The sequence below is a fragment of the Anarhichas minor genome, unplaced genomic scaffold (assembly GCF_050575085.1).
Source record: "Anarhichas minor isolate MPS153535 unplaced genomic scaffold, ASM5057508v1 ptg000054l, whole genome shotgun sequence".
NCBI classification, from domain to species: domain Eukaryota; kingdom Metazoa; phylum Chordata; class Actinopteri; order Perciformes; family Anarhichadidae; genus Anarhichas; species Anarhichas minor.
The window spans coordinates 2906075-2932562 of record NW_027466500.1 but is presented as its reverse complement, the minus strand read 5'-3'; the positions used below and the strand labels follow the sequence as shown (position 1 = coordinate 2932562).

Here is a 26488-nt window from a genome sequence, read left to right as displayed (position 1 = left end):
CACAACTACTTGGCATACTGCTGCTATTTCGATCAAGTATTTAGACACACAAGAAATTTGACTCCGGTGTCAAGTGGCTCTCAGTGGAGGCCTACACAAGAAGACACACATGCTGCTAGACAAAGACACAAATCCATACAGATATCACCGTAAACATAAACATAGGACTATAATAATAACACATATAATAATCATAATAATAATAACAATAGTCATAATAATAATAATGCAAAAGCCCTCTTATAATCGGGTCTGCTCTTTATGAATTCGATTGTATATATGCATATTGAAACCTACATGAACATGTATTTCCTCGAAGCATCCAAAGCCTATAAATCCTGTATACGTGTGCATATAGGCTTGCGTATAGTCATCAACGCATACATATCATGCACAATGTGCGTTTGACTGGCCGTGGCTGCGTGTGTGTGCAGATAAACACTGAAGGTGCGAATCATATAATAGGAAAGGACGGAGAGGGAGGGAGGCGGAGAGGAGGAGGAGGAGTGGGAAAAGAGAGGGGAGGCGGTCAGAGCTGCGCATCTGTGCAGGCAGCTATAGAGGAGAGGGAGAAGGAGAGAGACGAACAGGACAAGATGAGGACCGCGGCAGCAACAATGGGCGAATCGACATTGGGATGGGAAAAGGCAGACGAGAGGACAGCACCGAGGAAGACAGAAGAATAAGGCATGAAAGAGAAGGCTCAGGAGACGTGCTGCATCGCCCCAACATGGAGGCGTAGCGACAGTAGCATGCATTAGAGGAGATCATTTCATTGTAGCCTAGCAGCAGCAGCAGCATCCGTCCGTCCAACCTGAGCGGAGAGGAGGAGAGCGAAGGAGAGATGGGCTCCCAGGTTGTGCAGACCCTGCGTCAGGGAGTCTGGGCATCTGTGACCGGTGGCTGGTACCACGACCCGGACCAGAACAAATTCAACAACTCCTGCCACCTCTATCTGTGGATATTTCTCCTGATGTTACCCCTGTCTCTCCATCTGGTGAGTTTTTATGAGGGAACATGACGTCCAAGGCCGTGAAGGGGGTGTGCGGGGCTCACGGTACCATAGGTAGCGTTATTTATTTTTTTCATGCGCGCTTTTTATCCTTTCGTGGATAAACGTGCGGTGGCATGTGAGAAACTAACACCCCTCATTGTCTGATTGCTACTGAGGGAAATACTAGAGAAAACAACACTGTCGCAGTATTTATTTCCCCCTGCATGCAGTGACGGAACGCATGGCTGCTCCTGGATGTGGCAGTGGGATAGACAGGGGGCGTGAAGCCGCGGTTCAATGATATTTTCATGTCATGGCCTTTGAAAATAGCTGCAACACAGGCTGCAATACTCCCAGTCATAATAACCTGACTGAGGAACTTCCATCTGGGATATGTTACCGATGTTTACCCTGTAGGATATGTGGATATCAGTAGGTTTGGAGTAAGAACAAAAATGACACAGGCATAGTCATACAGCAGGATATGGTGGCATGAATGAAGGAAAGAGTGGCTGCGATAGGTCAAACAGCTTGACCTGAGCTGTGATGAAGTATGATGTCAACAACAGACAACAACAAACAAGCTGAAAGGGTGACCAATTAATGATCTGACAGCAGATCACTGGCAGTTTTTGTATGTGAAAAAATAACTTTGATAACATTTCTATGGAGCAGAGGATTATCAGTAACCGGTTTTATCTAGATTAGATAATAGATGTTGCAGATTATGTGATGCGATTGCTGCCCACTCCGCTGCTCTCCGCCGTCTCAGAGCAATAAACCGGGGCTTATTTGTAGGTACTGTGGGTTCAGAATGATAACCCCAAATTAGCCACTCATGAATCAGTGAGTTAGTGAGGCAAAGCAACATATTCTGATGTGAGAGTGACAGCTCCGACAACTAAGAGCTTTGACACCAAAGGCTGTTGCCGACAGTTTTAACAGTCTGTTTCAAAACACCCACAAGCTTTCTGGTGGAGATGTCCACCAGATAAACGATTGCATATAATGACACTGGACTATGCATCCGTGTTGGCAGACATCGATATGTGTCCATATCCAACACAGCAAGAATCTCTCCAGATCAGTACGACTCATGTATCAGCATGATGCACATGCTTTCTCTTTAATCTTCCTGTTCTTTGTGGGCCATTCCTCCACCGGATTTGGTCACAAATCAAATTGGATCTTGTGGTTCACTGAGCCTTTGATACACATGTGTGTGGCTGCAAACACGCTTTACCTTCAGCAGAGTTTCACCTACTTATAATAAGATGAGAAGACAAAGCACCGCGTGAAGCATTGAATCAAACACTGTTTTCGTGGAGTCAGGACTCTGGAGATGTTGTTTTGAATTTGATAAAGCTCCTCTCCTCTCCACAGGCCCTGCCCCCTACCACCATGGCTTTGAGCATCTACTGCACCTCCATCACAGTCTTCTTCATCCTCATCAAGCTGGCCAACTATCGGCTGCACCTGATGTTCGACGAGGGCGAGGCGGTGGTCCGCAGCAGCGTCTCTGATCTCAGCAAGGCTCCAGAGAAGAAAAGTAATGCGTCGGACTCCTGCCTGCCCGCCAGCATCAGGTAAACCCACATAGACACACTTATACTACAGCCATAGGGATCAATCTGAAGTAGCTGAAAAAATCCCAAAGTGGTCTCACCTTTATGGCTGTATTGGAGGTCCTTCAGAGAGATATACAGCGTATGAACATTTAACAAAGGGGATTTTTTTTAGCTCTTTGTCTCTTAAGCTGCTCTCGGTCAGGTTAGTCATTACAAATTCTAGGCCAGAGGGCTAAATCACTAATGATACAACTTAATTATTTATGTGAAATTGTACATTTGGGCCTGAGACCTCCTTTTAAAATAATGCCACTAAGTATAACTGAACGGCGCTCCGTTCTTTGAGATCAGATTGGTTTCGTGATCGAGTAGACTTTTTCCACTTCATTCCGATGACTGAGCTAGCTAATGAGGGGAGGTCAGCGATCTTCAGTAGCCTAATAAAAGAAAACCCATCACTTCCTGTTCCCTGTAAGACTGTATTTCTTTTTCATTGCTGTGGCTGTGGAGAGATGAAACAGCAAGTCCAGACACACTTTTTACAGCTTCCTCATCCCTAAAAATGAGTGGATTTTAGTTTAAAACATCAGAGGCTGGGAATGAAAGTCAGATGATTTATTCTGAAAGAGACATGTTGATGTATCTCTATCCATCGCCTCATTTAATTCCTCCCCCCCCGTCTCTTATCTTTTGTCTAATAGGAAGAGCAGCACGGTCCCAGACAGTGTTGCCATGACGATGTTGGCTCTGAAACGTACCAGTCCGGTGATCCAGGTGACGGTGAAACAGACTGAAACTGACCCGGGACTGATCGGGGTGGTGAGTGACCGTGAGATATGGATGTACGGTGCAGAACAACACTGTGTTGACCTACATTCTGTCCTTATGTTAATCAAGTGTCCCTGAATTCTCCTTCACGCAGGACTGTTTGAAGTCAGAGGAGGAGAGGAAGACTGTGGAAGGTGAAGCTGATCTTTCTCTGGGTTCGACTGAGATACAGATGGGTAACCATTAAAGAAAAAAAATCTGAACGAATGAGTGGAGAAGCCTAAAACAAATGCAGATGCTTCCAGGCTCAGGCCAGCTTCCTTTGGCTAAAACAAATCTGACTGCTGCATATTTCCAACAAGTTATTGCTGGTTCTAAAACTCACTCCCTTCTTATTATTTACTCAAAATTGGTGTCATTGGTGCCACCGGTTCAGTGGTTTTTGGCTGAATGTTTGCAGAGGGTTCATTTACATATTGTTATGCAGCTTGCTTCATACAGATAATTCTGATTCAGCTGTTGCTTGATTTAGCAAATATAAAGCCAATCAAACAATAAGAGAAAAACATGTGAACGTTGATAACAACTGAATAGAGGGAAAACATATAGCAGCGATAACCTGTGTGTCCCCCTAACCAACACCATTCCCCTGTATGTCTTTTGATATTTGCACAGTTGAAGCTTGTCACTGTGGTTTTCTTGCAAAGCGCGAGTATTAATGGTTTCTGCTGAGATGAAGGAATAGGAAAGAATAGCGGAGTCAACAGAAAGAGGGAACCAAGTTCTTCTCATTTGCATTTGTATTTCAAACGTTAGATTACATTTGTTCAGTCAGTTTGGCTGCTGACATTCCCGATATAAATATTGCCATCAGCCTGGCATCAAGGTACACAAAGCAGTTTTTATCAGTTTCCTGAGCGATGACTTCCTGGTGATTCTGTTGTAGCCAACTCTGTTCCTCTTCCCTAATGCACTCGATGGCTCCTTAGACAATGTAGATCGACAACTTCCTTTTATGCAAACACATCATTGTTGTAAATGTGCTCAGTCAAGCACAGAACTCGCAGCCAGCCAACAAGACCAGCTGACTGGTTCCAGTAAAAGTACGACTTAATGCACGGACAGAACAAAGTCAGCTTACTGAAAAAAGGGATATAAACACTGGTATATTGCATCCGACGTAACAAAATGTATCCGTTTTTAATAGCAGTAGGATTTCCCCCCTTCTGCTTTTCATTGTATTGCAATGGGAAGATATTTATCTATCACTGACAAATACTGCTGTAGTGTGGGCTTTGTGCATTGTCACTGCAGCCAAATACGAATTTCCATGGCAGGGATTTTATGATTAGAGCAGTTTTATTAATATTACACTTAAAATCAAACATTTGGATTTGCATTTAATTTCATTCCAGGACAGGGTGAGAGTGCTGCAGACGAGAGGCCTGTGGAGGGAGGCCTGCACCCAAGCCCTTCTCCAGATGACCTCTCCAGCCCCAATCCAGACCAGGCCGCCCCACTGCTGCAGGCCCAGCAGAGGACCCCATCCCGAGCTGAAAGGGTAGAAAAGAGGCCCAGATCTGCGAGTGGGACGGGGAAAATGGATGCGGAAATAATTGAAACTGTGCCTGTGAAAGACGGAGTGGACATTCCGAGCTCGATGACTGACAGAGAGCAACCGGAGCAGGAAACAACAACAGAGAAAGAGCCGGACAGAATAAAAGACTGTGAGGATAAAGACAGTGCAGACAGAGAAACAGCTGATGAAGGTCTGCCCCCCTCCAAGGGAAGTGAAGATGAGAGCGAAGAGGAGAGCGAGGGGCAAAAAGAGACCCCAGATACCGCCAACAACAACTCCCTGGGGACTCCCCGGGACCACCAGATTGATTTCATCGACACCCCAGATTCCCCTGCACAGGTAAGTCTGCCAGCAGTTAGTTTTTACATTTGGGAGGTCTAAATTTGAAGAGTGTGTTAATAGAAAGCAACTCAACTGTCATTGCATTGTGGTTATTTTGTACATCATTGGTTTAACCTCTTCCCACTTGTTTCTCAGGCTGAGTCAGTGGAGGAGACGTACTGTTCTGATGAGATTGAGGTGGTTCTGGTCGACAGCTCTGGCCCGGGGCCGTCGTCGGCTCACCTGGACGACAGCGACACAGTCAAGATCATCATCACCATGAGCTGTGACCCGCAGACTGCTGCTCAGCTGGAGGAGAGTGTCAAGCAGAGTCTTCTGGAAAATGCACAGGTAGTTTTAATGTTCTACATGAAATCATCTTTTACAGTCCAGCAGTATCACTTATGCGTTCTGTATCAGCCTGGTCCAGCACTTTATCAAAGATACATCATGTTTACATCGATTTTTTGGCTGAGTCATCAAATGTAAATGTTCTCGATATCTTTTTTTCAAATGTTATACACATTTCCACAAAATGTAACAAAGCTTTATTTATCCTATATTTATGTAGATCTATCAGAATAAAGCTCCTGTTGTAAAAAAATTCATTGGAATCTACTGCTGAATCCAAACGTTAATGTCCTGTCATGACGTTTAAGCTCATGTCTCTATGACTGCTGCTCATGATTGTTACCTGAATAGTGGACAGGTTTATGTCTGAGGTGTTGTTACATTGGAGAATACAGTGTGTGTGTGTGTGTGTGTCCTACAAGGCTCAGATGGATGCAGGAGAGTGTCACATCAAGATCCCCGTCATCACCTTTGACTCTCCTGAGAAGGAGAAGCAGGAGGGGAAAGAGAGAGAGGAAGCGGCTGACTCAGAGGATGACCCCACCCCGAAACAGCAACAGACAGCAAGCCAAAGTGAAGAGTTTCACCTGTGTAGAGAAACAAACACTTCTGAGTCCACCACACTGGAGTGTCCAGATCCAGACCAGGAACATCTCGGTGTTCAGATAACTGACGACAGCACACACAGCCCGCAGCTGACTAATGATAACAGCTCATCGGGCATCGATGTCCACTCCCACCACGATGACACCGATCCTCTGGATCCTATTGTGGATTCACACGGTTTCCTGCGTCTGCCTGCAGCTTTGGGCCGTTACGGGCTCGGGGGAAGAACTCACATCCGCGGGCTGAGCATGGACAGTGGGAAGGATGCCGTGCTGCTTTCAGACCGCTCACATATCACAACAGTATGTTGGCAGTTTAGCTCTGTCTCTATTTCTAGTTAACTCCATCCTTTGCATAAACATTTGTCTCTTTATCAGATGATGACCAGTTCCAAGTCAGATCTGGAGGCGAAGGAGGGCCAGATTCCCAACGAATCCAACTTCTTGGAGTTTGTTTCCTTGTTGGGGTCCCTCAGTACCAGAGGGGGAGGAGCCAGCACACAGGAAGACGAGAGGCCAGAACGCAAAGAGGAGGCGGGAGCTGCAGAGGAAGGTGAATCTCAGCAAGAGGATTAGTTTCTTTACCTCCACGTCCTTTATCTGCCTGTTTCACAGTCAGGCTTAATGCAGATGTTTATATATTAGTGCACAAAGAAGTGCAATGCCAACATTGTTTTATAAGCTGAAATAGATTCCTACTGTTGCTTTGAGCATGGTGGCATCAGCAATTTAAGGTTAAAGCTCCAGACTAATACTATGCTAATGTAGATATGTCGTTATGGTACAGTCATTTTGATAATATTTTCTGTTTAGTTCAAATTACTAGTGTGATTTTAGCCCAAATAGGGTCTCAGGATGTTAATGTTGGGCAGGAGGTCACTCATTTGCTCAGTTTGTATAAACCATTTTGGTCAAATGGGATAAATTCGGCAGCTAGAGTGCTTGTAGACTTAATTTTGTTTAACTGGTGACTCCTCTGGTTAAATCTGCATTGATTTAGTTTTTCTCTGGTGCAGCTGAACAAGCTGGTAACACAGCATTGCCTTATTACCAGAATAATGTGTCGAACATGTTAGCAAACAGTTGCCAATTTGCACATCCAGCAGACATGTAGCAAAATTTGTATTCTGGTCACTTGATGAGTCCAATTTTCACCCTCCTTTTAGTTCCGTTTTTGGTCTCCACCAACTCCATTTACCTATTAGCTTGATAAATGTTCCACAGTGTTCACCAGCTCGTTGCTAACTTTGTCTGCTTTGGTGCTGGGCAGGTAGCAAACAGAGCGTGTTCTTTGTAAACAGCTGCCTTGCTGACGAGAGAGGTTGTGGGCCTCAAAACCCAAACAATGAGCTGAAAGTCCAGCTAAAAAAGCAGCTGAAACTTTCCGTAGAGCTGAGAGGAACAGCAGAGTCATGTGATAATTCTCTGTGGGTTGCTCACTATCAGCAATGCCTTCAATCATTAACATAAGAATATTGATGAAATGGTAAAGAAATATGAATGTGGGCTTTAGATTTACTGGTATAAAAACCAATTTGTGTTTGTTGTTTTAGTAAAAAAACATTTTCTTTTGATTTGCTTGCAGAGAATCTGAGCGTGACTTCCAGACAAGATGAGACGATAATAGAGACCAACACAGATAACAAACCAGAGAGACCGAAACCACCCACCAGTCTGCCTACAGACTCACTAAAGGCCATACCACCTACACAAATCCCAATAGTCTCCCCTGACAGGTACTCATGCCTTCACACCCACATGCTCCAAAAAATATCCACATAGCTAAATTCACTCATCCATCCAGGATGTCCAGTTGATTGTGTTTCCTGTCTGCAGTCCACAAACGGACAGAGAGAAGGATCCAGACTATGACTCGCTGCCTTCACAAACCTCTCAGTCAGAGAGCTCCATGCTGCAGGTCATCTGTAGACCAGAGGCCACCAACAAAGAAGATGCCTACACCTTCCATACTGTACACAGTGAGCAGCCACTCTCCAATTATTAAGGGTTCAAATGAAATGTTTTTTTTTCGTGCCGGAGACAAACTCATGTGAGTCACATCTAGCAACACTATCCTGCTGTTGATACAGTTTTCCAGGTCCATGATATGTTTTAGGATAAGATTTAAGAGTGAGAGTCCCAGTGATGAATTTGCCTTGGACATCAAAACAAAACAACAGTAAATAGACTCCATCCATAATTTAGGAGTCCATTTGTGGTGGGATAGTCTGATGGTATTTTGATCTTTTAAACAAATACACAGTATGCGTCCAAGGCTCTGCCAGTAGCTGATGGCTCCACTTTTGAATCGGCTCCAAAGCGTCTAGATTAAATTACATTTTTCTGGAAAGGCTCCAAGATGTTCAGCTTTTTAGTTGTAAGTTATACAGTTTTAGTTGTAGTCCAGTCTCTCAGAAGTCTGTCTGTAGCACAATAAAAAAAGTGAAATCCCACATAATTGCACATCCAAAGAGAAATGGTCTGACAAGTTGAATGTGTGTGTTTGACTCACCAGGAGACAGGCCTCGTAAGCTGTACGCAGAGAGAGCTCTCAACCTGCCGCTGGGAGCAGAGCTCATCACTGGCAACATGTGGTACTGCTGTCCAATCTTTTCCTCCACCTCTTCATCATCTCTTCCTTTACCTGTAACAAATACCATATTTCCATCCCATTTTTTTTATTTTATTGCTTAGTCTACCTGCATGTTCTCCTCCACTGTTTCCATGTGCTTTTCTTAACTTCCTCTTACCTTATTGCCCTTTTCCATTTCCTCCTAAACTATCATCACTGCCTATGCGATCAGGTTTATTCCACAGATTAACATCAGCATGTTTTATGTGTGTGTGTGTGTGTGTGTGTGTGTGTGTGTGTGTGTGTCTTCAGTGACCTGCTGTCAACTTCTTCCAACTCGGAGTGCCAGGACGGCCTGGTAGGCGGTCACGCTGACTGCCCTTTCCAGCGACGCATCATCCCTGCACACAGGCTTCGGCCACGAAGGACGCACCCTGAGATATTTCAGGTGTCCATCTGCTTTCACTTTTTCTTTCTTGCTCTGCATACTAATGGTCAGGGCTCTTCCAAATGTGTTGCAAAGATGTTATTTAGAGGTAGTGGGTTTTGACCACTAGTAGTCCATAGAAGTGCAATGGAGCCTTTTTCCTAAGAGTGGGTCACTGTTTTCTTTGTATCTTGTGCATGCACACAAGGACCCATAATATATCTAATTAAATCGTTAAATTTATAAAAATGGATTCATGAATAACGAAAAAATATCAATACATAGATAATAAAGCATAAACTGGTAAATTAGATTAGTGTTGTCTACATCACTGCTGGATGCAGACACAGACTCTACGGAATCATTAATGCACCACCCTGTGTGTATTGTGCGTATTCATGAAACGTATGTTGTTCTACTGTCTACTTATGATGATCCTAACTGTGTTTTGAATTGAATGTGTTTTGAAATATGCTACATGGGACATTATTTGCGTTGGTGTGTGTCAGGAAGAGGACTCTTTGGACGAGTCGTCGGAGACGTCCACTCAGGAGAAACCGACCAGGAAGATTTATTACAAACTCAAACTGTTTCCCGGGAAGGTGATCAACCTTTTATATGACCGACTCACCCTGCTTGCTCTTTTGGACAGGTAATCCACAAAAAACTGCTCGCAAACTTCTTCCGCTGTTGTGCCCACACGTTCAGAAGTCCAAAGTCTAGAAATCAAATCATACACAATATTCAGCTCAGAAATACAATATAGAATTTAAGAGACATTTGCGATAAATGTTTTCGATTTGATCAATAAGTGTCTCTTCAGTTTAATCAGCAGTTGAGCAGTAATTCCATCCTTGAATGTCTGCCTTTCATGAATTGTAGACAGGAATGTGCTATATACTGTATGTCTCATAAGCTACTGAATGCACCAGTGTAACCTCTGTATGCCTGTGTGTGTGCTGGTTGTCTGTAGAAACCAAGAAGTTGTGGAGAATCTAGTTGCAGTCTTCATGGCCTTTCTGGTTTCCTTCCTGGGATTTGTGCTTCTTAACCACGGCTGCTTCAAAGACTTCTGGGTCTTCCAGTTCTGCCTGGTCATCGCCAGCTGCCAGTATTCCTTACTGAAGGTAAGACAAATACAAAATCTCAGTAGACGGTTGTCTAACCATGGCTTTGAGCAATTTAGCTGAATCTTTACCATTTCTAAGAAACACTACTTCACTACTTAAACCAACTTGCGTTGAGGAACGAATGATGTGTGAGCTCAGAATGTGTGCCATGGTGTAGATACAAAGTAAAACTGACCATGGACTTGCCAGTTCCTATTTGCTCCCCCTCACTTCCTCTCTGATGAACGCACACGTCATATAACGATTCTGTTTTCAATTGTTTTCATGTTAATTTACAAATGGTGGTTAAGTATTGTACTGTCGTTTTGTTTTCCAGAGTGTTCAACCAGATGCAGCTTCACCAACACATGTGAGTTGGACCTAATTGTGTGTCACGATAGCTCAATATGTGATTTCATCACGATACATTATCATATTAAATCATTACCCAGCCCTACATGCGTCTACAGAGGATATGACCACTTTTGTCTCATTCTTCTGTCTGCAACCTTACATGACCCAACTCTGTATTAGTTGCACTTTAAATCATCCTAACCTGTTTGTGTTCATCTGTGTGTCTCCAGGGTCACAACCAGCTGGTGGCCTACAGCCGAGCGGCTTACTTCTGCATCTTCTGCGCTCTGATCTGGATGCTGGAGCACCTGCTGAGGAGGAAAGACCTGCCCGTCTCCACCCTGTACGGAGTCACCATCGTCTGCCACGACGCACTGGGCTTCTTGCGAGACCTGCTAGTGGGTAAGGATAAATGTACCAGGAGAAATACACAATTACGTCATTTGATTTATTTCCTGATCAAAACGGTAATTTGTCCTTTGCAGATACTAAGAAATGTCTTTTGTTTAATGCATAAAACAGGTTTTACCTACTGCTTCCCAATCACCTTCCTGGTGGGCCTTTTCCCTCAGATCAACACCTTCACCATCTACCTGCTGGAGCAGATAGACATGCACTTTTTTGGAGGGACAGGTTGGTAAAACTGTTTCTAATCTTTTCATTTCAGTAATGCTTGTGTTCATGAACCAATGACGTTTTCTGTTTTTACTGTAAACTGTAATTTCTGTATGCATCTGTAGATCCGTGGCTCTGGTTTGATGCCTGTGTTTGTTTTTACTGATCCTTTTTGTTATTGCACTATTCCATTTGCTGCTGTAACAATGCAAATTCCTCTGCTGTGGACTAAAGGATTATCTTATTTTATCTTCAACCGGTGTGTTATGTATTCAGTGTGTATTCAGTGAATGAGAAAATACAGTTTCAGAACCTGTAAGTAAAGGTGAATCCTCTTTGTGATTAAAAAGCAAAACAAATCTAAGACTACAGTATACTTGGCTTTATTTGTCATTGTTTAATACTGCTGCATGTATTTTCATCTTCACTCTAATTTGTGTGTCTCAGCTGCTACGAGTCTCATCTCTGCAGTTTATGGCATCCTACGCAGTCTGATCGCTCTATCTCTGCTCTACGGTTTCTGCTTCGGAGCTCTCAAGGTACAAATTAACTGGATATAAAACAAAACAGAGCATAGGTAAAAGACATTTCTTTCCTCAGAGTTTGTGTTCACAGTCATTCTCTTGGCTATAGGAATAAAAGAAGACGGGGAGTTCAGTTATAAATAGCATGCAGCCATGTAACTAAGTAGAGCTGCAGCAACATACAAGAATGTTGCTAGTCGTCCTTCAAAAGTGAGTGCACGATTGCAACTGCAGGGAAGAAGATTTTTAAAAGTGTGAAGATCAAAAAGCAGCAGTTCTGGATTTAAAGGTGCATGATGGTGTGACTCATACACCATGTGTGTGTGTGTGTGTGTGTGTGTGTGTGTGTGTGTGTGTGTGTGTGTGTGGTTACAGGAGCCGTGGGATGAGCAGCACACTCCAGCCCTGTTCTCTGGTTTCTGTGGCCTTTTGGTGGTCTTCTCCTACCACCTCAGCAGACAGAGCAGCGACCCGTCCGTGCTAATGTGAGTATCAGTGTGTGTGTGTGTGTTTGCATGCCCACACTGGGCCTGGTTGCTATACTCTTAATTCTCAATATTTCTTTCAATTAGAAATTAGAGAGGTGCATGGCTGATGTTTATACTAAACTCTTTATTTGTCGAGTACTTTCATGACATATTCTGCTCAAGTAGGCTAATCTTTAGCTGTTAAAAGCCAAATAAAAGATATGTTTGAAATACAAAATAAGAAGTCAAACAATCTTTTTTTTTTTATTATAAAAATGAAAAGTATTTTTTATTTTATTTTTGCTGTCAGTTGATTCAGAGTTTTGTAACAGCAATCTCTTTATAGTCAACAAATGCCATTCTCTAATTCCTACACATGAGACTTTTATTTACAGATCTCTGGTTAAGTCAAAGATAATGCCCACTTTGGTGGAGAATGAGGAAGAGGAGGAGGAAGACACGGACAGTAAAGACCCACTACCTGAGAAACTGCAGAACTCTATGGTAACTAAAGAGGATTATGTAGAAATTAACTGATGTAATGTGTTTGTGTTTGAGTGTTATTTTTACTCCTCTGAGCAGTAATTGAACCGTTTTTATTGTTTTGATATGCAACAGAACATCGAAGCTCATCAACATGCACATCGTATAAGAGGGCAGAGTGTTACTAAATAAATAATAAAACAATGCTTGCTGTCAATCACTGTGTGTGATTACAGGGAATTATGAATCAGAGAAAACAAGCCTTTACAGTATTTATAAGGATTGTGAAGCTCTTAAATCTTCTCAAGCGGCTGCGTCTTTGATCTCCAGATATTGAAGGCTGAGAACGATCAGACAGAAATAATCTCACACATAAATGAGTCTGATAAACGAATGTGTTTTCATCCAGTGTAGATTGTTAATGATTGCCGCTCTCTCTTTTGTTCCCTGCAGAAGGAGATTCTGCTGTCGGATGTAGTCGTGTGCTCTGTTGCCTACATCCTAACCTTCGCCATCACTGCGAGTACTGTGTTTCTGTCTCTCAAGGTGAGGTCCTCGATTATTTCCGTTTTTGACTTTTGGTCTTTGTCGTGGTTTGCAGGAATACTAACTCAAGTGGTTTGTCTAATTATCCATTTCCATCATGTTTCTTTCCTTGCATACCAACTCGTCTTCAGCCCTTTGTGACCATCGTGCTGTACGCTCTAGCGGGGACTGTGGGGTTTGTAACCCACTACATGATCCCCCAGCTGAGGAAGCATCACCCTTGGTTGTGGATTTCTCATCCGGTTCTCAAGACCAAGGAGTACCACCAGTTTGAACCCAGAGGTCAGCATGCCTACTGTTGCCTACTACTCCTACTTTCGGAGCTAGTGCTGCTCCATACTTCCATTGGAAAAAAAGTTTGCTTCTTGGCCGGAGTACAATAGGATGAGGCATTTGGAAATGTCTTGTCATCAAGATTGTAATGATAAAATAACAACAAATATATGCTTATAGAAACCCTGAACTAGGTCGTTATTCCTGCTTGTGTTACAGAGGACGCTGTGCTGATGTGGTTCGAGCGACTCTACGTGGGGCTCCTGTGCTTTGAGAAGTACGTGGTGTACCCCGCCATCGTGCTGAGCGCACTCACCAATGACGGCTTCGCCCTCAGTCATCGCAAGAAGCTGGGAATCCAGTGAGTGAACACACGCAGCCACAAACACACAGCATCACATTACCCACATAAGTCTGCCTGTCCATCCAGAGAGTGTGTGTGTGTGTGTGTGTGTGTGTGTGTGTGTGTGTGTGTGTGTGTGTGTGTGTGTGTGTGTGTGTGTGTGTGTGTGTGTGTGTGTGTGTGTGTGTGTGTGTGTGTGGTGAACCACTTGGTGAATCTGTTGTCTAAACTCCTGTTTGTGCCGCCTCCAGCGGCGATGCTCTCCTGACAACAGTTGCTGGACTGAAACTCCTGCGTTCATCGTTCTGCGACCCCAGCTTCCAGTTCCTCACCCTGCTCTTCACACTCGTCTTTTTCCACTTCGACTGTCCACACTTCTCTGAGAGCTTCCTGCTGGACTTCTTCATCATGTCTATTGTTTTCCACAAGGTGGAATCTCACACACACACAAACACACACACACACACACACACAGGTCCATTTACTCGTCATGGAGGGCCGCACACAGTTGTGTGATGTCATGGATTACCTGGTTAAGTCTGGGAAAATAACGATGATGTCATCAAAGTTACTTCTTCTCTGGCGCTTGACTGGTCATGTTTAACAGAAAGTCTGCGTTACAAAGACGTGGGCGTCATTGAGGGTCCAACAATAAGATGCTACCCAGTTGTATTATGGGAACTGTAGGATTAGGTATTTTGGTAGTTTGACTCATATTAGGGAATAAAAGTCAGGATGTATCCGTCTGTGACTTCAATTTTGACCATTATCTTTTCTAATTCTGTCTCTTCTAAATATATCAACTTTATGGAAGTGCGATACCTAATCACAGAGGACGACTCCTTTAAAAGTAATCCGTAGCAAAAACTGTATTGTGAGCTAAAGGCAACATAAACTTTGAAGATCTTGACTGAAATGTTACTGTAGGAAACCATGAAATATGACATATTCAGTGAAGGAGATTAATTATATAGGCCAGCATTTGACCACAGAGGGCTCATCAACCTTTATGGTGATGTGGAGGGATGTAGATATCATGTTATTTGGCTATGTAACAACGGTTGTTTGAGTTAGATAACTGTCGAGGTCTGTTTGTTGGGCACTGACTGTGTTGTTTCTGTTTCTGTGTAGATGCGTGAGCTTTTGCTGAAGCTCCATTTCATCCTGGTTTACGTCGCTCCCTGGCAGATTGCCTGGGGCAGCGCTTTTCATGCCTTTGCTCAGCCTTTTGCAGTGCCTCGTATCCTTTCTCTAAGACCTGTTTGTGTGTGTCTGTGTGTGTGTGTGTGTAGTACCTGCTTTTCTTTCCTTTACTGGTGTGCGTGTACAGACTCAGCCATGCTGCTGCTTCAGACTCTGCTCACCACCGTCTTCTACACCCCGCTGGCTCCATTCCTGGGCAGCGCAATCTTCATTTCTTCCTATCCGAGGCCCATCAAGTTCTGGGAGCGAAACTACAAGTAAGGCCCTGATGAGTTGGAAGTACTTTTAGACATCCTGATATTCAGTTGCTTATTGCTCTGTGCTATTTACCTCTATTGTAGTAAAAAAAAAAAAAAAAAAAAAAACATTCAAAAGTTGAATGAGCCACACTGTTGCACTGCGTTACATGCTACATATTTTGAGTTAATCTCACTTACATCATCCTGCTGCTGTTAATACTCATTAAAACAGCAAAGGTGTATTAATCTGCGGCTGAAAATAGTCACGAATAAATGCACTATTTCATCCTGTTTGAGTGACGTTTTCAAAAGACTACAGTGCCTTGCTGTTTCAGGAACTTACTGAGCTTTTTAAAAATAGTAAAATAAAAGCATATATTTGTGTCATGCTTTTAAAGATTTACAGCTTCAGCATAAATGAATGGCATTGCGCTGCTAGCCACGAATACGGTAGGGAAGTACCGTGTTTTCTTTCATGTAATTCATGAATTTGAATAATAACATCAACATTTGTATTTACTGAAAGAGAAATCAATCCCCATCCTTTAGAGCTGAGCTGGGCAGATTAGCAGATAGACACCCTCCTGCTGTCTCACTGGCATTTACATAACGTGACCCCTCTGTTCTCTTTTTACTTATTGTTGGGAGAGATTGTCTCGCTGAGAGCAATCCAAAAATACTCCTGCAGCTTTGTTGTGCAAACTTCAGTGATTTTCAGTGAAGCAGCCTGAGATTATATTTAGACATTGTTTTCTAGAAATCACGACATAAAAATCACTGATCTCACATCTCTGTCGGAGTCAGACGTTGGTGTTTTAAGGGAGCAGGTGTGCAGGTTTGTCAATGTGAACCTCAGCCAAACAACAAGTCAACAAAAAATACCACATGGACAACAACTGAGACAACAGAATCTCAAAATATCTAGTTTCAAGTTTGTCCGGTGGCTGTGGAGTTTTTTTTACAGTGATCAGTAGACTGCATCGAATAAAATGCAGTTTAAGATCTTCGAGAGGACAAATACTTAAATCTTGAGTTTGCTTTTTGGGAAATACAATGGTAATACAGTTCACTAAATGATTTCAAGAAGATGTCTAAATCAGTGTTTTTCAACATCATCATTTTAAAATGGTTTTTAATTCTCAAAACTGACTCAAAACTGATATGCAAGCCGTGGTCCCATCAGCTGCAATATTTTACACTATTTTTGACTTCTTCTTGGGCTCAACAGTCTGTAGCTTTTACCGTTTTTTTGTCTCCCGTCAATCGTAGCACAAAGCGTATCGACAACTCTAACAGCAGATTGGTGTCCCAAGTAGATAAAGAGACAGGTGAGTTCTTTCTAACTGCACCGACATCCGTTACAGACTATATCTTTCTAAATGTCCTCCCGAAATCAAGCAGTCATATATGAAAGATTACTTGTGAAGCTTTTGGATAAAGATAATTTGTTTGATTGATATCTTCTTGTAGTTTAGAATCAGTAAGGGATTCCTTTCTGTCCTTTCTTGAAGCCCATTCATCCATCTTACTGTTTTTTTTTCTCGCAGGATGTGATGATAGCAACCTAAACTCCATCTTTTACGAGTACCTGACTCGCTCGCTGCAGCACTCACTTTGTGGCGACCTAATGCTGGGCCGATGGGGAAACTACAGCGCAGGAGACTGTTTCATCCTGGCTTCTGACTACCTCAACGCCCTGGTCCACCTCATCGAGATCGGCAACGGGCTGGTCACTTTCCAGCTGAGGGGCCTGGAGTTCAGAGGTAAAGTTTGACCATCCATAGCTCCTTCATACCTCCCTTCCATCCTTCTCTCTGAATGAAATGATAAGCCAACTCGCCATTTGACTTAATACCTCCAACTCTCTCCATCCCAGGTACATACTGCCAGCAGCGAGAGGTGGAGGCCATCACAGAGGGAGTGGAGGAAGACGATGCGTGCTGCTGCTGCGAGCCGGGTCACTTGCCCCACATGCTGTCGTGCAATGCGGCCTTCAACCTGCGCTGGCTGGCCTGGGAGGTGATGGCCACCAAGTACCTGCTGGAGGGTTACAGCATCAGCGAGAACAACGCCGCCACAATGCTACAAGTGTACGATCTCCGAAAGCTACTCATCACCTACTACCTGAAAGTACGTTTCATTTGCGTTTATGCATTTTACAGATGTCGTACAATTATGTGACCGTAGTTAAAGTATGCAAAAAAGTATTGCCTCTTTAACTGGGCAACATATTTATATTAATCAGGTCCTGTAGCTTTTTTTCCCAATGTTGTGTCTCTTGATACACAACTGTTGTCAAAATGAACACTGCAAAGTAGTTACATGCTCAGCTTATTTTTTGAGGAAAGTTCAGTAGAATTTATTATTTTCTATACATTTGTTTTGTGTGTGTTCTTTCCCACAAAACATTACTAGTTAAAAATTCCACCTGGACATGAATCTTTGAGCTAAACGTCCCATGATTATGACAGTATGCCCAGTGCTAAATGATGAATTAATTTTAACAGCTGAAACAGATATGATATACAGTATTAATTGGTATAAGAGTGGTATTATTTGGCTTTTTACACAATATTTATATTTTGCCAAGTTCAACATTTCAGCATTTCACAGTTTTGGGGTATTTTAAATATGGTTGCAGCTGTTGGTGGCAGAAAGTATATACACTACTGTTAATCTTCTTTTTCAGCACAGTTTTATGTAGATGCATATTATCATTCTGATTATACTGAGTCACTGGTATTGAAAGATATCTAATACAGCTTTGATAGGGCATCAGCATTTGTTATATTCAATCACGCTCTCTTTAGTGGCGGATTGAAATTGAATATTCCACTTGTCTCAACCGGCTCTTAAATATTTTCCTGCCAAAAGGTTAAAGTCTTAAATGGACAATCCGGTGTCTTATGCATTAATTATTATTACAAACGGCAGCTTGCCAAAAGTAACTCCAGATGTGGTCAGCAGCTACACAGTCCATTATTTCTCTTGGTCTTTCCTTGTGTTTAGTATTTTGCTTTCGTCTGGTCCTTCCTTCTTCTTCCCTCCCTCCCTCCCCATCTCCCCTCAGAGTATTATCTACTACCTGATCCACTCTCCCAAACTGTCCACGTGGCTCAAGGACGCCACCGTCCAGGATGCGCTGCAGTCCTACACCAAGTGGCACCACATAGAGCGCGACCCTCAGGTCTTCAGTGTGAAGATCGATGAGGACTACGTGCACTGCCTGCAGGGCGTGACACGTGCCAGCTTCTGCAACGTCTACCTGGAGTGGATCCAGCACTGTGCTGGGAAGATGGAGACGGTACAACACTTAACGATTATTCTATCAGACTTCATTATGGGTTAGAGCAACTAACAGTATTTATTTTACTCACTTCAATTATTTTTTTAGTCTTAAAAATATCAGATAATAGTGAAAAAAGCCCATTAAAATTTGCTCCTTTAAAATTATATCATAGAAAAAGAATAACATAAAAAAGCATTGCTGATTTTCTGCTGATTGACTAATTGTTTCAGTTCTCCTATTTCTATTTTTTAATTAATGTGAAATGAGTAAAAGGAAAGCAAAAGTTGCATTATAGTGAAAATGATTTGTCACACGATAAAAAGAACACAACAATTTAGCAGAATCTGTACTCGTCTTTTTTAATCTTTGTCCCATATGCCAGTCGCTTCATGTCTCCCTGTCTTTGTGTTTGTGTCCAGACTGTGGACAGTGATGAAGACTCTCCTTTAGTGACCCTGTCTTACGCTCTCTCCGTCCTGGGGAGGAGATCCCTCGGCACGGCCTCACACAACATGTCCAACAGGTAAACCTTGTTTAGCCAAAGAGCAACGCAAAGAAATGAAATAAAATGCCTGATATCACTCTCTGAACCGAGTTCATGGGGACAACAGTCAGTTATTCGGATTTCATTGACTCATTTGTTGAACTCTCACTATGAATTAAAGAATGATTGTGCTTTCAATGGGGTCCAATTGCGTCTTGACATGTATGTTTTTATGCAGAAAAAATTACACATCATTGTCCAAGTCTAGTGGTTGAAAATGTGCTGAAAAATGATTCCTAATATTATACGTAGCAGTAGATATTTACCTGCAGTATGACGGATACACCAGAGGGGGGCATTAGCAGCTAAATCTTTAACTATACACATGATTCAAACAGATATTGGTCACTGCACTCTTTGTCTTTGTGGGGTTTATATTCTAAGATGTTTCATAGTATCATAACCCCCCCCTCCTCTTTCTCTCTCTCCATTTGTCCTCCACAAACCTCTTCCTTCAATCACAAAGTCTGGAATCATTTCTGTACGGTTTCAACACCTTGTTTAAAGGAGACTTCCGCATCGCCACTAAAGACGAGTGGGTTTTTGCTGATCTTGACCTCCTGCAGAAGGTGGTGGCTCCTGCGGTCAGAATGAGCCTCAAACTGCATCAGGTAAAGTGCGTTGTGCTTTTAAATGGCTGCTGCTGTAACTATGTGATTGTAAAACTATTATCACAACTCCACTGTGCTCCATCATAACCTTTTCCTGTCCTTTCAGGATCACTTCACCTGCCTGGAGGAGACAGAGGAGGCCTCTATCTTGTACGAAGCCATCACCAACTACCGCAGCAGCCTGGTCATCTGCCACGAGAGTGACCCCGCTTGGCGTAAGGCGGTGCTATCCAGCCGCGACACGCTGCTCACAATGAGACACATGATCGACGACGGCACGGACGAGTATAAGATCATCATGCTGTACAAACGCCACCTCAGCTTTAAGGTCATCAAGGTAAAAGGGCTGAGGGTGTCTGTGGTTTGGATGTTTGAGAAGTTTTTACATTTTCAGGGCGGAAAAAAATGTTACGGAAAGTGAATTAATAATGTGAGATGGTGAGAAATGCCAGACAGTAGTGTGCATAAAGTATGACAAACCTCCCACCTATAACAACGAACCAAACAACAATCACAATGACTTTTCTATGAGCACGACTGAGGACAAACATGAAATATGATCACAAGTGGTCACCTGAGACCCTGTTCAGATGCTTGACAAAATGACAGATGATAATGTGAAAATGCCCAAGGGCCAACAGTCCCTGCTGACATTATTTTAAACAATACAAGTAGCCTATACATACATTGTTATTTAATCATTTTATTTTCAATGACAGCAAATAGCAATGTAACCAAATGTAAGCATTCATGTGTGACCGGACTTTGGACATGCCTGGCCTAAACCTTAGTTGTTTCCTGTGAAGATGGAAGTTTATTTTGAAAAGACAGTATGCATGTAACAAGCGAAAACAGACTCATGTTGCTGGACTTTTGCACGAAAAACGCACGAAAAGTGAGGAGTAATATTTCGTAAGATATCAATAAAACGGGGATGAATTTATATCATTGTATAAAGAGAGTGACATGAGAAGATCAATCTCATGTCTGTAAATTAAATCAGCTATAATCACTATTTTAAAGTGATTAGTGACTCGTCTAAAACATTTAAAAAAGGAATAACTTCAATAGAATCATTCTATACACTGTAGCTTCTTTACATTCTATTAGATTGTAAAGAAGTTACATTCTAATAGAATGTAACTTTCTTTACATTCTATTAGAATGTAAAGAAAGTTACATTCTAATAGAATGTAAATAAGTTACAGTGTTGCCTTTTCTTTTCTTCCCACAAGAACGTAATTTTGTCAGGTTGATAAAAAAATGTCACTTTACTTCCTGACATTATTGTTACTTTACCCGAAGGAAGAGTCCGACATTTTGGGAAATTGATCATGTCTCTCACTAAATAGTGAAGCTACTGCCAGCTCAACTAGGTTAGCCCAAAGACTGGAAACCGCTAAAAATCCACCTACAAACAAACAAGACGTGTTAACTAGTGAGATTTAGAGGTGGACAACACAATTATTATTTGTTTGATGTGGTCTCTCTCTGCAGATCAATAAGGAGTGTGTGCGAGGTCTGTGGGCTGGCCAGCAGCAGGAGTTGGTGTTTCTACGGAACCGAAACCCGGAACGAGGCAGCATCCAGAACTCGAAGCAGGCGCTGAGGAACATGGTGAACTCGTCCTGCGACCAGCCACTGGGCTACCCCATGTATGTCATTCACAGCTATACTAAGACGTGCAGAGCATGGCATTAACATCACAAGGTTTTGAATTGAATGTAATGTTTGCATTTCATGAAAGTTTCTGTGTTGTTGCTCACTTTGCCTTTGCAGAATGCATGTTTTTGAAAACGTTTTGTATTTAAAAGGAGCAGTGTGTAGCATTTAGAGAGATCTATTGGCAGACATTGAACAGTAGTAATAAGTATATTTTCTTTAGTGTATTATCACTCGAAAATAAGTTTCAGTTGGTTGCAATCTGCAACCTCACCGCTAGATGCCGCCAAATCCAGCACACTGCACCTTTAACTTCCTAGCTTTACACTTTTGTTTATGCGCAGGGGTCCCTTGTTGCTGATAGCATGACTTTTATTTGATTGTCTTCAAGGTATGTGTCGCCACTAACAACATCGTACGCGGGAACACACCGTACGCTCCGCAGCATCGGAGGAGGTGCTTTAAGCCTGGACGCCATTCGATCCTGGCTCTGCTCTAAATGGTTACGGTCAGTTTCTAATACACATGTTCGCATATTTAAAAACTTGCACACACTTGCTCACTCAGTCAAGAGTGCAGTCTTTTCCTCCTTGCCTCCTTAGTCCAACCCTAACCCTCCTTCAAAACTCCCCCCTGTCACTGTGCTCTTCAATGAACAGTCATCACATGCTTTAGTCCCTCATCATTTTCAATATTACGCTGCAAACTGTAGCGTAATACTGAATGAGTGCTTCTCTGTGGATTTACAGATATTGACTTCAGAAGTCAGTGCTGTGGAGAGACTTCCCTGCCAACTTAATGTAGTTTTAAATACATGCACAGGAGTGACAGTGGGAGTGCAAACTTGAGAGAAAGAGGACTGCAGAGTGAAGGGCAGCCAAAAGCTTTGACTCTTGTTGTTGCTCCTTCCTTTCCTCCTTCCCTCTCTTCCTCCATCCTCTCTTTTACATATTACCTTCAGCATAGCTAATTGTAAAGGCTCTGCATTAACCTCTACAGGTCAGCTAATGTGTTTGTGTGTATGCGTGAGACTCTCTTAAGCTTCTTAGAGGCTGAGTTCTCCTTAGATTAGATTAGTTTGTAAATCCTGCTTCATCGACCTCGAGTTAAAGGTGTCTTAATTTCAGTAAGTAGCCGAGGAGCCAAGGAGATGGGCTGTGCCTTGCCAGCTAGAACACATTTAACTAATTTAAGAGGCAGGCTGCACTAGTGTGTGTCACATATGCTAGCACAGTTACGTAACATCTCTATTTATGTGTGGTTAACCAGCTGGAATTGTCGAGGCTTGCTAAATTTTTGATGTCTCTTTGCCAGTTTGTGTCCCTTGCCCTGATGTGGACATGAATAAATGAATCAAAGCTGTGTGCTTGTGTGTGTGTTCTGCAGGGTGCGTAAGGACAACCTGACCAGCTGCAACAGTGGTGTGAACATGGAGGATGTGGACTGCGGAACTGGTGGTTCGTCCTCGCTGAGCCAAAACCGCCCGTCCTCCGTCACGTCCAACAGCCTGAGCCTCTACCAGCACAGAGCCAGGACAACACACAGCCGCAGACACCACAACGCAGGTACACAAAAAGACACACACCAACGTGTCTCATCCTTGTGGAAAATGTCTATTGACTACATTGATTCTAGAGTCCCTAACTGAAACCTGAACCAGAACCTTATTCAAACCATAATCCTCTAAACTTAAAAAAACAAACAATTGAACTTGTGAGTGGGCTGCCGGGTTTGGACTTGAAGAAAAGCAAATACAAACTCAATGCAGATACAATGCAATACAACAGATACAATAATATATACAGTGATGTTGTAGTTTTGGTTGTTTTTATTCATTTTTGAATAGTTTTTCATCTTTATTTATAAAGTGAGACAAAGAAAAACGTATTAAACTCAAAATGGCACATGCTTCGTCTTTCAAATTAAAAGTTTAATTCATCAGTAATAAAATGCACCATTGCTCAATTCAGCACCCCCTAATGGGTTCTAATGCTACCTTTATGTTTCTGTTACTTTAAGTATAACTGGTATTTTTAAGGCAGTTTGGTATTGAATATGTTTGCAGTACGAACAATGAATCATTATTACTTCTAAAACGTTCATTACCTTTGTCACGATCTCGAGAACAGGCAGCAATGGGAAGGACCCTCACGCAAAGAGACAGGCAGACGTGCGCAGTTAAATGACTTAATGAACGAATAAATTTCACGTGATGAAGGACAAACCTACGGTGAAGACAGCACTATAAATACACAAGAAACTAATCAGACAGCATGACACAGGTGGAGAGACATGAGGGCAGATTAATTCAACACAGGTGATACACAGAAAAAAGGAGGGAAAAAACACAAAGACAAAATAAAACAGGAAGTCAAAACTAAAGTGCAGAGAAACTATGACAACCTTAAACTGAAGTTAAACCTGATTTAATGTTGTTTATTTGAAGTACATAATAATAATATTGTCTGTACATAAATGATTTATTTGATTATATTTCATCAAAAACATTGTGTTAGTTCAGTCAGCTTTTTATGTATTTTTTATGTTTTTATATTTTTAAACCCGATTATAAAAGTGTGTGTGTGTGTGTGTGTGTGTTTCTGCAGCCAGGAGAGAGTACCGCAGTCGGTCAGTGCAGCCTCAGAGTCAGCGTCCCCCCGTCAGCAGCCAATCAGGGCCTATTCTGGACTCAGGCTCCACCCACGGGCTCGTCCAGCGTCTGTCCAACAGTCAGCTGTCCTTTAACACATCCATAGCCTCTATATTCTCCCAGGTATTCACACACACACACACACACACACACACACACACACACACACACACACAATGTTGAGCTTCCGTCCTTGCCTTGACTTGGAGAATACAGCGATGTCTCTCTCTCGTCAGGTCCCTCGTCTCTCAGGAGCAGGTGGGATCAGCTCGCAGCTCCAGGCAGCGCAGCATCAGCAGCGCTCCAGCCAGGTGCGAGCTCCTTACACTTCTGTACATCCGAACCTTCTGTTAGCCAACACACTACAGAACATGGTTGAAAGATTAAAATCTCACAGCTGGCAAGTCTGGTCATACTGGTCACACACACAAAAGGCATGTTAGATAATGTATTAGACTAAAATCTAATATATAAAGACTTCACGTACCACATACAAAGGGGAATATTCACATTAAGGAAAACACTGTATGCAGCATATTCAAATTCAAGATTTAGAAAGAAAACATCCTGACATGCCAAATAGTTGCACTTCCAAGTTACTATAAATGTAGTGCCTGTCTGAAACATGAGGTGACAACAATTTAGTAGCGTTATGTTTAGCAGTAAAACCCCTGCTTACATGTGACTCATGAATTGAGTTGTTGTTATTACCTCTACTTAGTTTAAAAATTCATTCAAGAAACAGTTCCACAGCTGATGGCCAAAGCATGTGATTATAGTGTATTATTGACAACAAGCTATTCTTCGACACAGCCTGCTGTCTCTGATAATTGTTTGTGCATGAGCTTGTTTGTGTTTTCCGCTCCCATCGCAGTGATTACTGTACACTACTGTCGTTCCCCAGGTCTCCTCGTCTTCGTCCACTCTCAGCTTGCTGTTTGGGAAGCGTAGTTTCTCCAGTGGCCTGGTTATCTCTGGGCTGTCCGCTGCTGATGGGGGCAACACCACCGATACACAGTCCTCTTCGAGCGTCAACATCGCCATGGGGCCCTCGCACAGGTCCAGCAGCAGAGCCACACAGGTAGGGAACTAATCAACTGGCAGACATGCAAAGTCCCATTATACACAAGCTGCACCCTCCTTATAGAGTGTGGCTGCCTTTTGATTGACAGGTTGCAACCACCCTAATGTTGTAGTGTGTTTTAAATGATGTATGAACAGTATAGGCTATAAACAATGAATATTTCTCTAATGTGGCCCCCTCTCTTTCCTCCTTCTCAGTGGACGTCAGAGCCATATGAGAGTATAGACGCGTCCTACTCCAACGCCGCCATCACGTTGAAAGACGGCGTGCAGTCAGGTGACCGAGGCTGCAGCCAGGGATTAGATGAGACCCAGGAGGACTCAGCATCTGTCTCAACAGCCCCGGAGGCGACTGAACAAAAGACTGTCTGAGAGAGAGACAACACACACACACACACACACACACACACACACACTATGAGAGTGCTCATACTCGTGCCCATATACAGAGAGGACTGTATGAAAAGTTACACATATACACAAACATACAGAGGATTGTATGAGGGAACACCCATGCACACGAACCTGCCTCTTCTCCTGTCCTCAGCATGTGGTCTCACCTTGTTGTCTGAATGTAAACAAGTCTGAAAACATGATCTTGGATCCGGTTGATGAAATAAAGACGTTTTTAAATGAGGCTGCCTTTTCTTTCTACCTCTGGTCATGTCAACTATATTGTTTTAAATGTGTGTGTTAGGATGGGAGGTAAACTTAGGATAATGACTTATTGTTACTTGTTTTCTCAGGGCACCATAGAAGAAGTGTTACCTGCATGGTTTTCGTTAAGCGGTTGCACATTATATTTTCTCTATTTGCATTTTTCTTCTTCTTCAGCCAAAAACAACAAAGGAGCTATCTGGCTGTCATGAGGTCGCCATTTTCTTTCCCAATGTGCATGTTTCTTTTTCTTCTTGAATTTAATTGGGGTTGGAAACAACTTCATGGCGCATTACCGCCACCAACTGGAATCGAGTATGGATCAGGAAATCCATACAATATTGCAGGATCAGACTGTCGTCTCCTACTAAATGTCACCCTAGTCTCGATCAAACAGTTGGCTATTCACAGGCTGTTTATTTATAATACCTGGTGATTAAATTAAATGTTCAGATAAGAAATATTTAGGTCTGCTGTCATGACCCTTCAGTATTCCCCTGTCCAAGTGGACCAATGACCCAACTCAGTCCAAAGTAAGCAGGATTCATCCCCTTGGGACCATGAATGTCTGTACAAAATGATCAGTTAGTTGAGGAGATACTTCAGTCTGGACTAAAGTGGAGGACCGACCAGACAACGGACCATCACTGC

The 26488-nt window shown here is 42.7% G+C and overlaps 1 protein-coding gene across 2 annotated transcripts; it reads left to right on the top strand.

Moving 5' to 3' along the window:
* The first annotated feature begins 844 nt into the window (after positions 1 to 844).
* On the top strand, positions 845 to 25552 carry pcnx2 (pecanex 2). Of its 2 annotated transcripts, none has more exons than XM_076075827.1 (40): positions 845 to 997; positions 2378 to 2580; positions 3264 to 3381; positions 3485 to 3524; positions 4746 to 5248; positions 5387 to 5581; positions 6004 to 6489; positions 6565 to 6739; positions 7772 to 7922; positions 8023 to 8165; positions 8702 to 8780; positions 9071 to 9206; positions 9695 to 9837; positions 10159 to 10312; positions 10632 to 10664; positions 10879 to 11050; positions 11171 to 11281; positions 11711 to 11802; positions 12163 to 12272; positions 12650 to 12758; positions 13191 to 13283; positions 13415 to 13565; positions 13776 to 13917; positions 14151 to 14328; positions 15031 to 15139; positions 15230 to 15359; positions 16611 to 16669; positions 16889 to 17104; positions 17218 to 17471; positions 18412 to 18645; positions 19050 to 19153; positions 19641 to 19785; positions 19892 to 20122; positions 21283 to 21440; positions 21839 to 21955; positions 22834 to 23012; positions 24054 to 24220; positions 24334 to 24408; positions 25002 to 25178; positions 25379 to 25552. In XM_076075827.1, the coding sequence occupies exons 1-40, from the start codon at positions 845 to 847 to the stop codon at positions 25550 to 25552; spliced, it is 6399 nt and encodes a 2132-aa protein (XP_075931942.1). The 2 variants fall into 2 exon arrangements, with proteins under 2 accessions (XP_075931942.1, XP_075931941.1); XM_076075826.1 differs by having other exon boundaries at positions 3485 to 3566; positions 4746 to 5263.
* Positions 25553 to 26488: the final 936 nt, after the last annotated feature.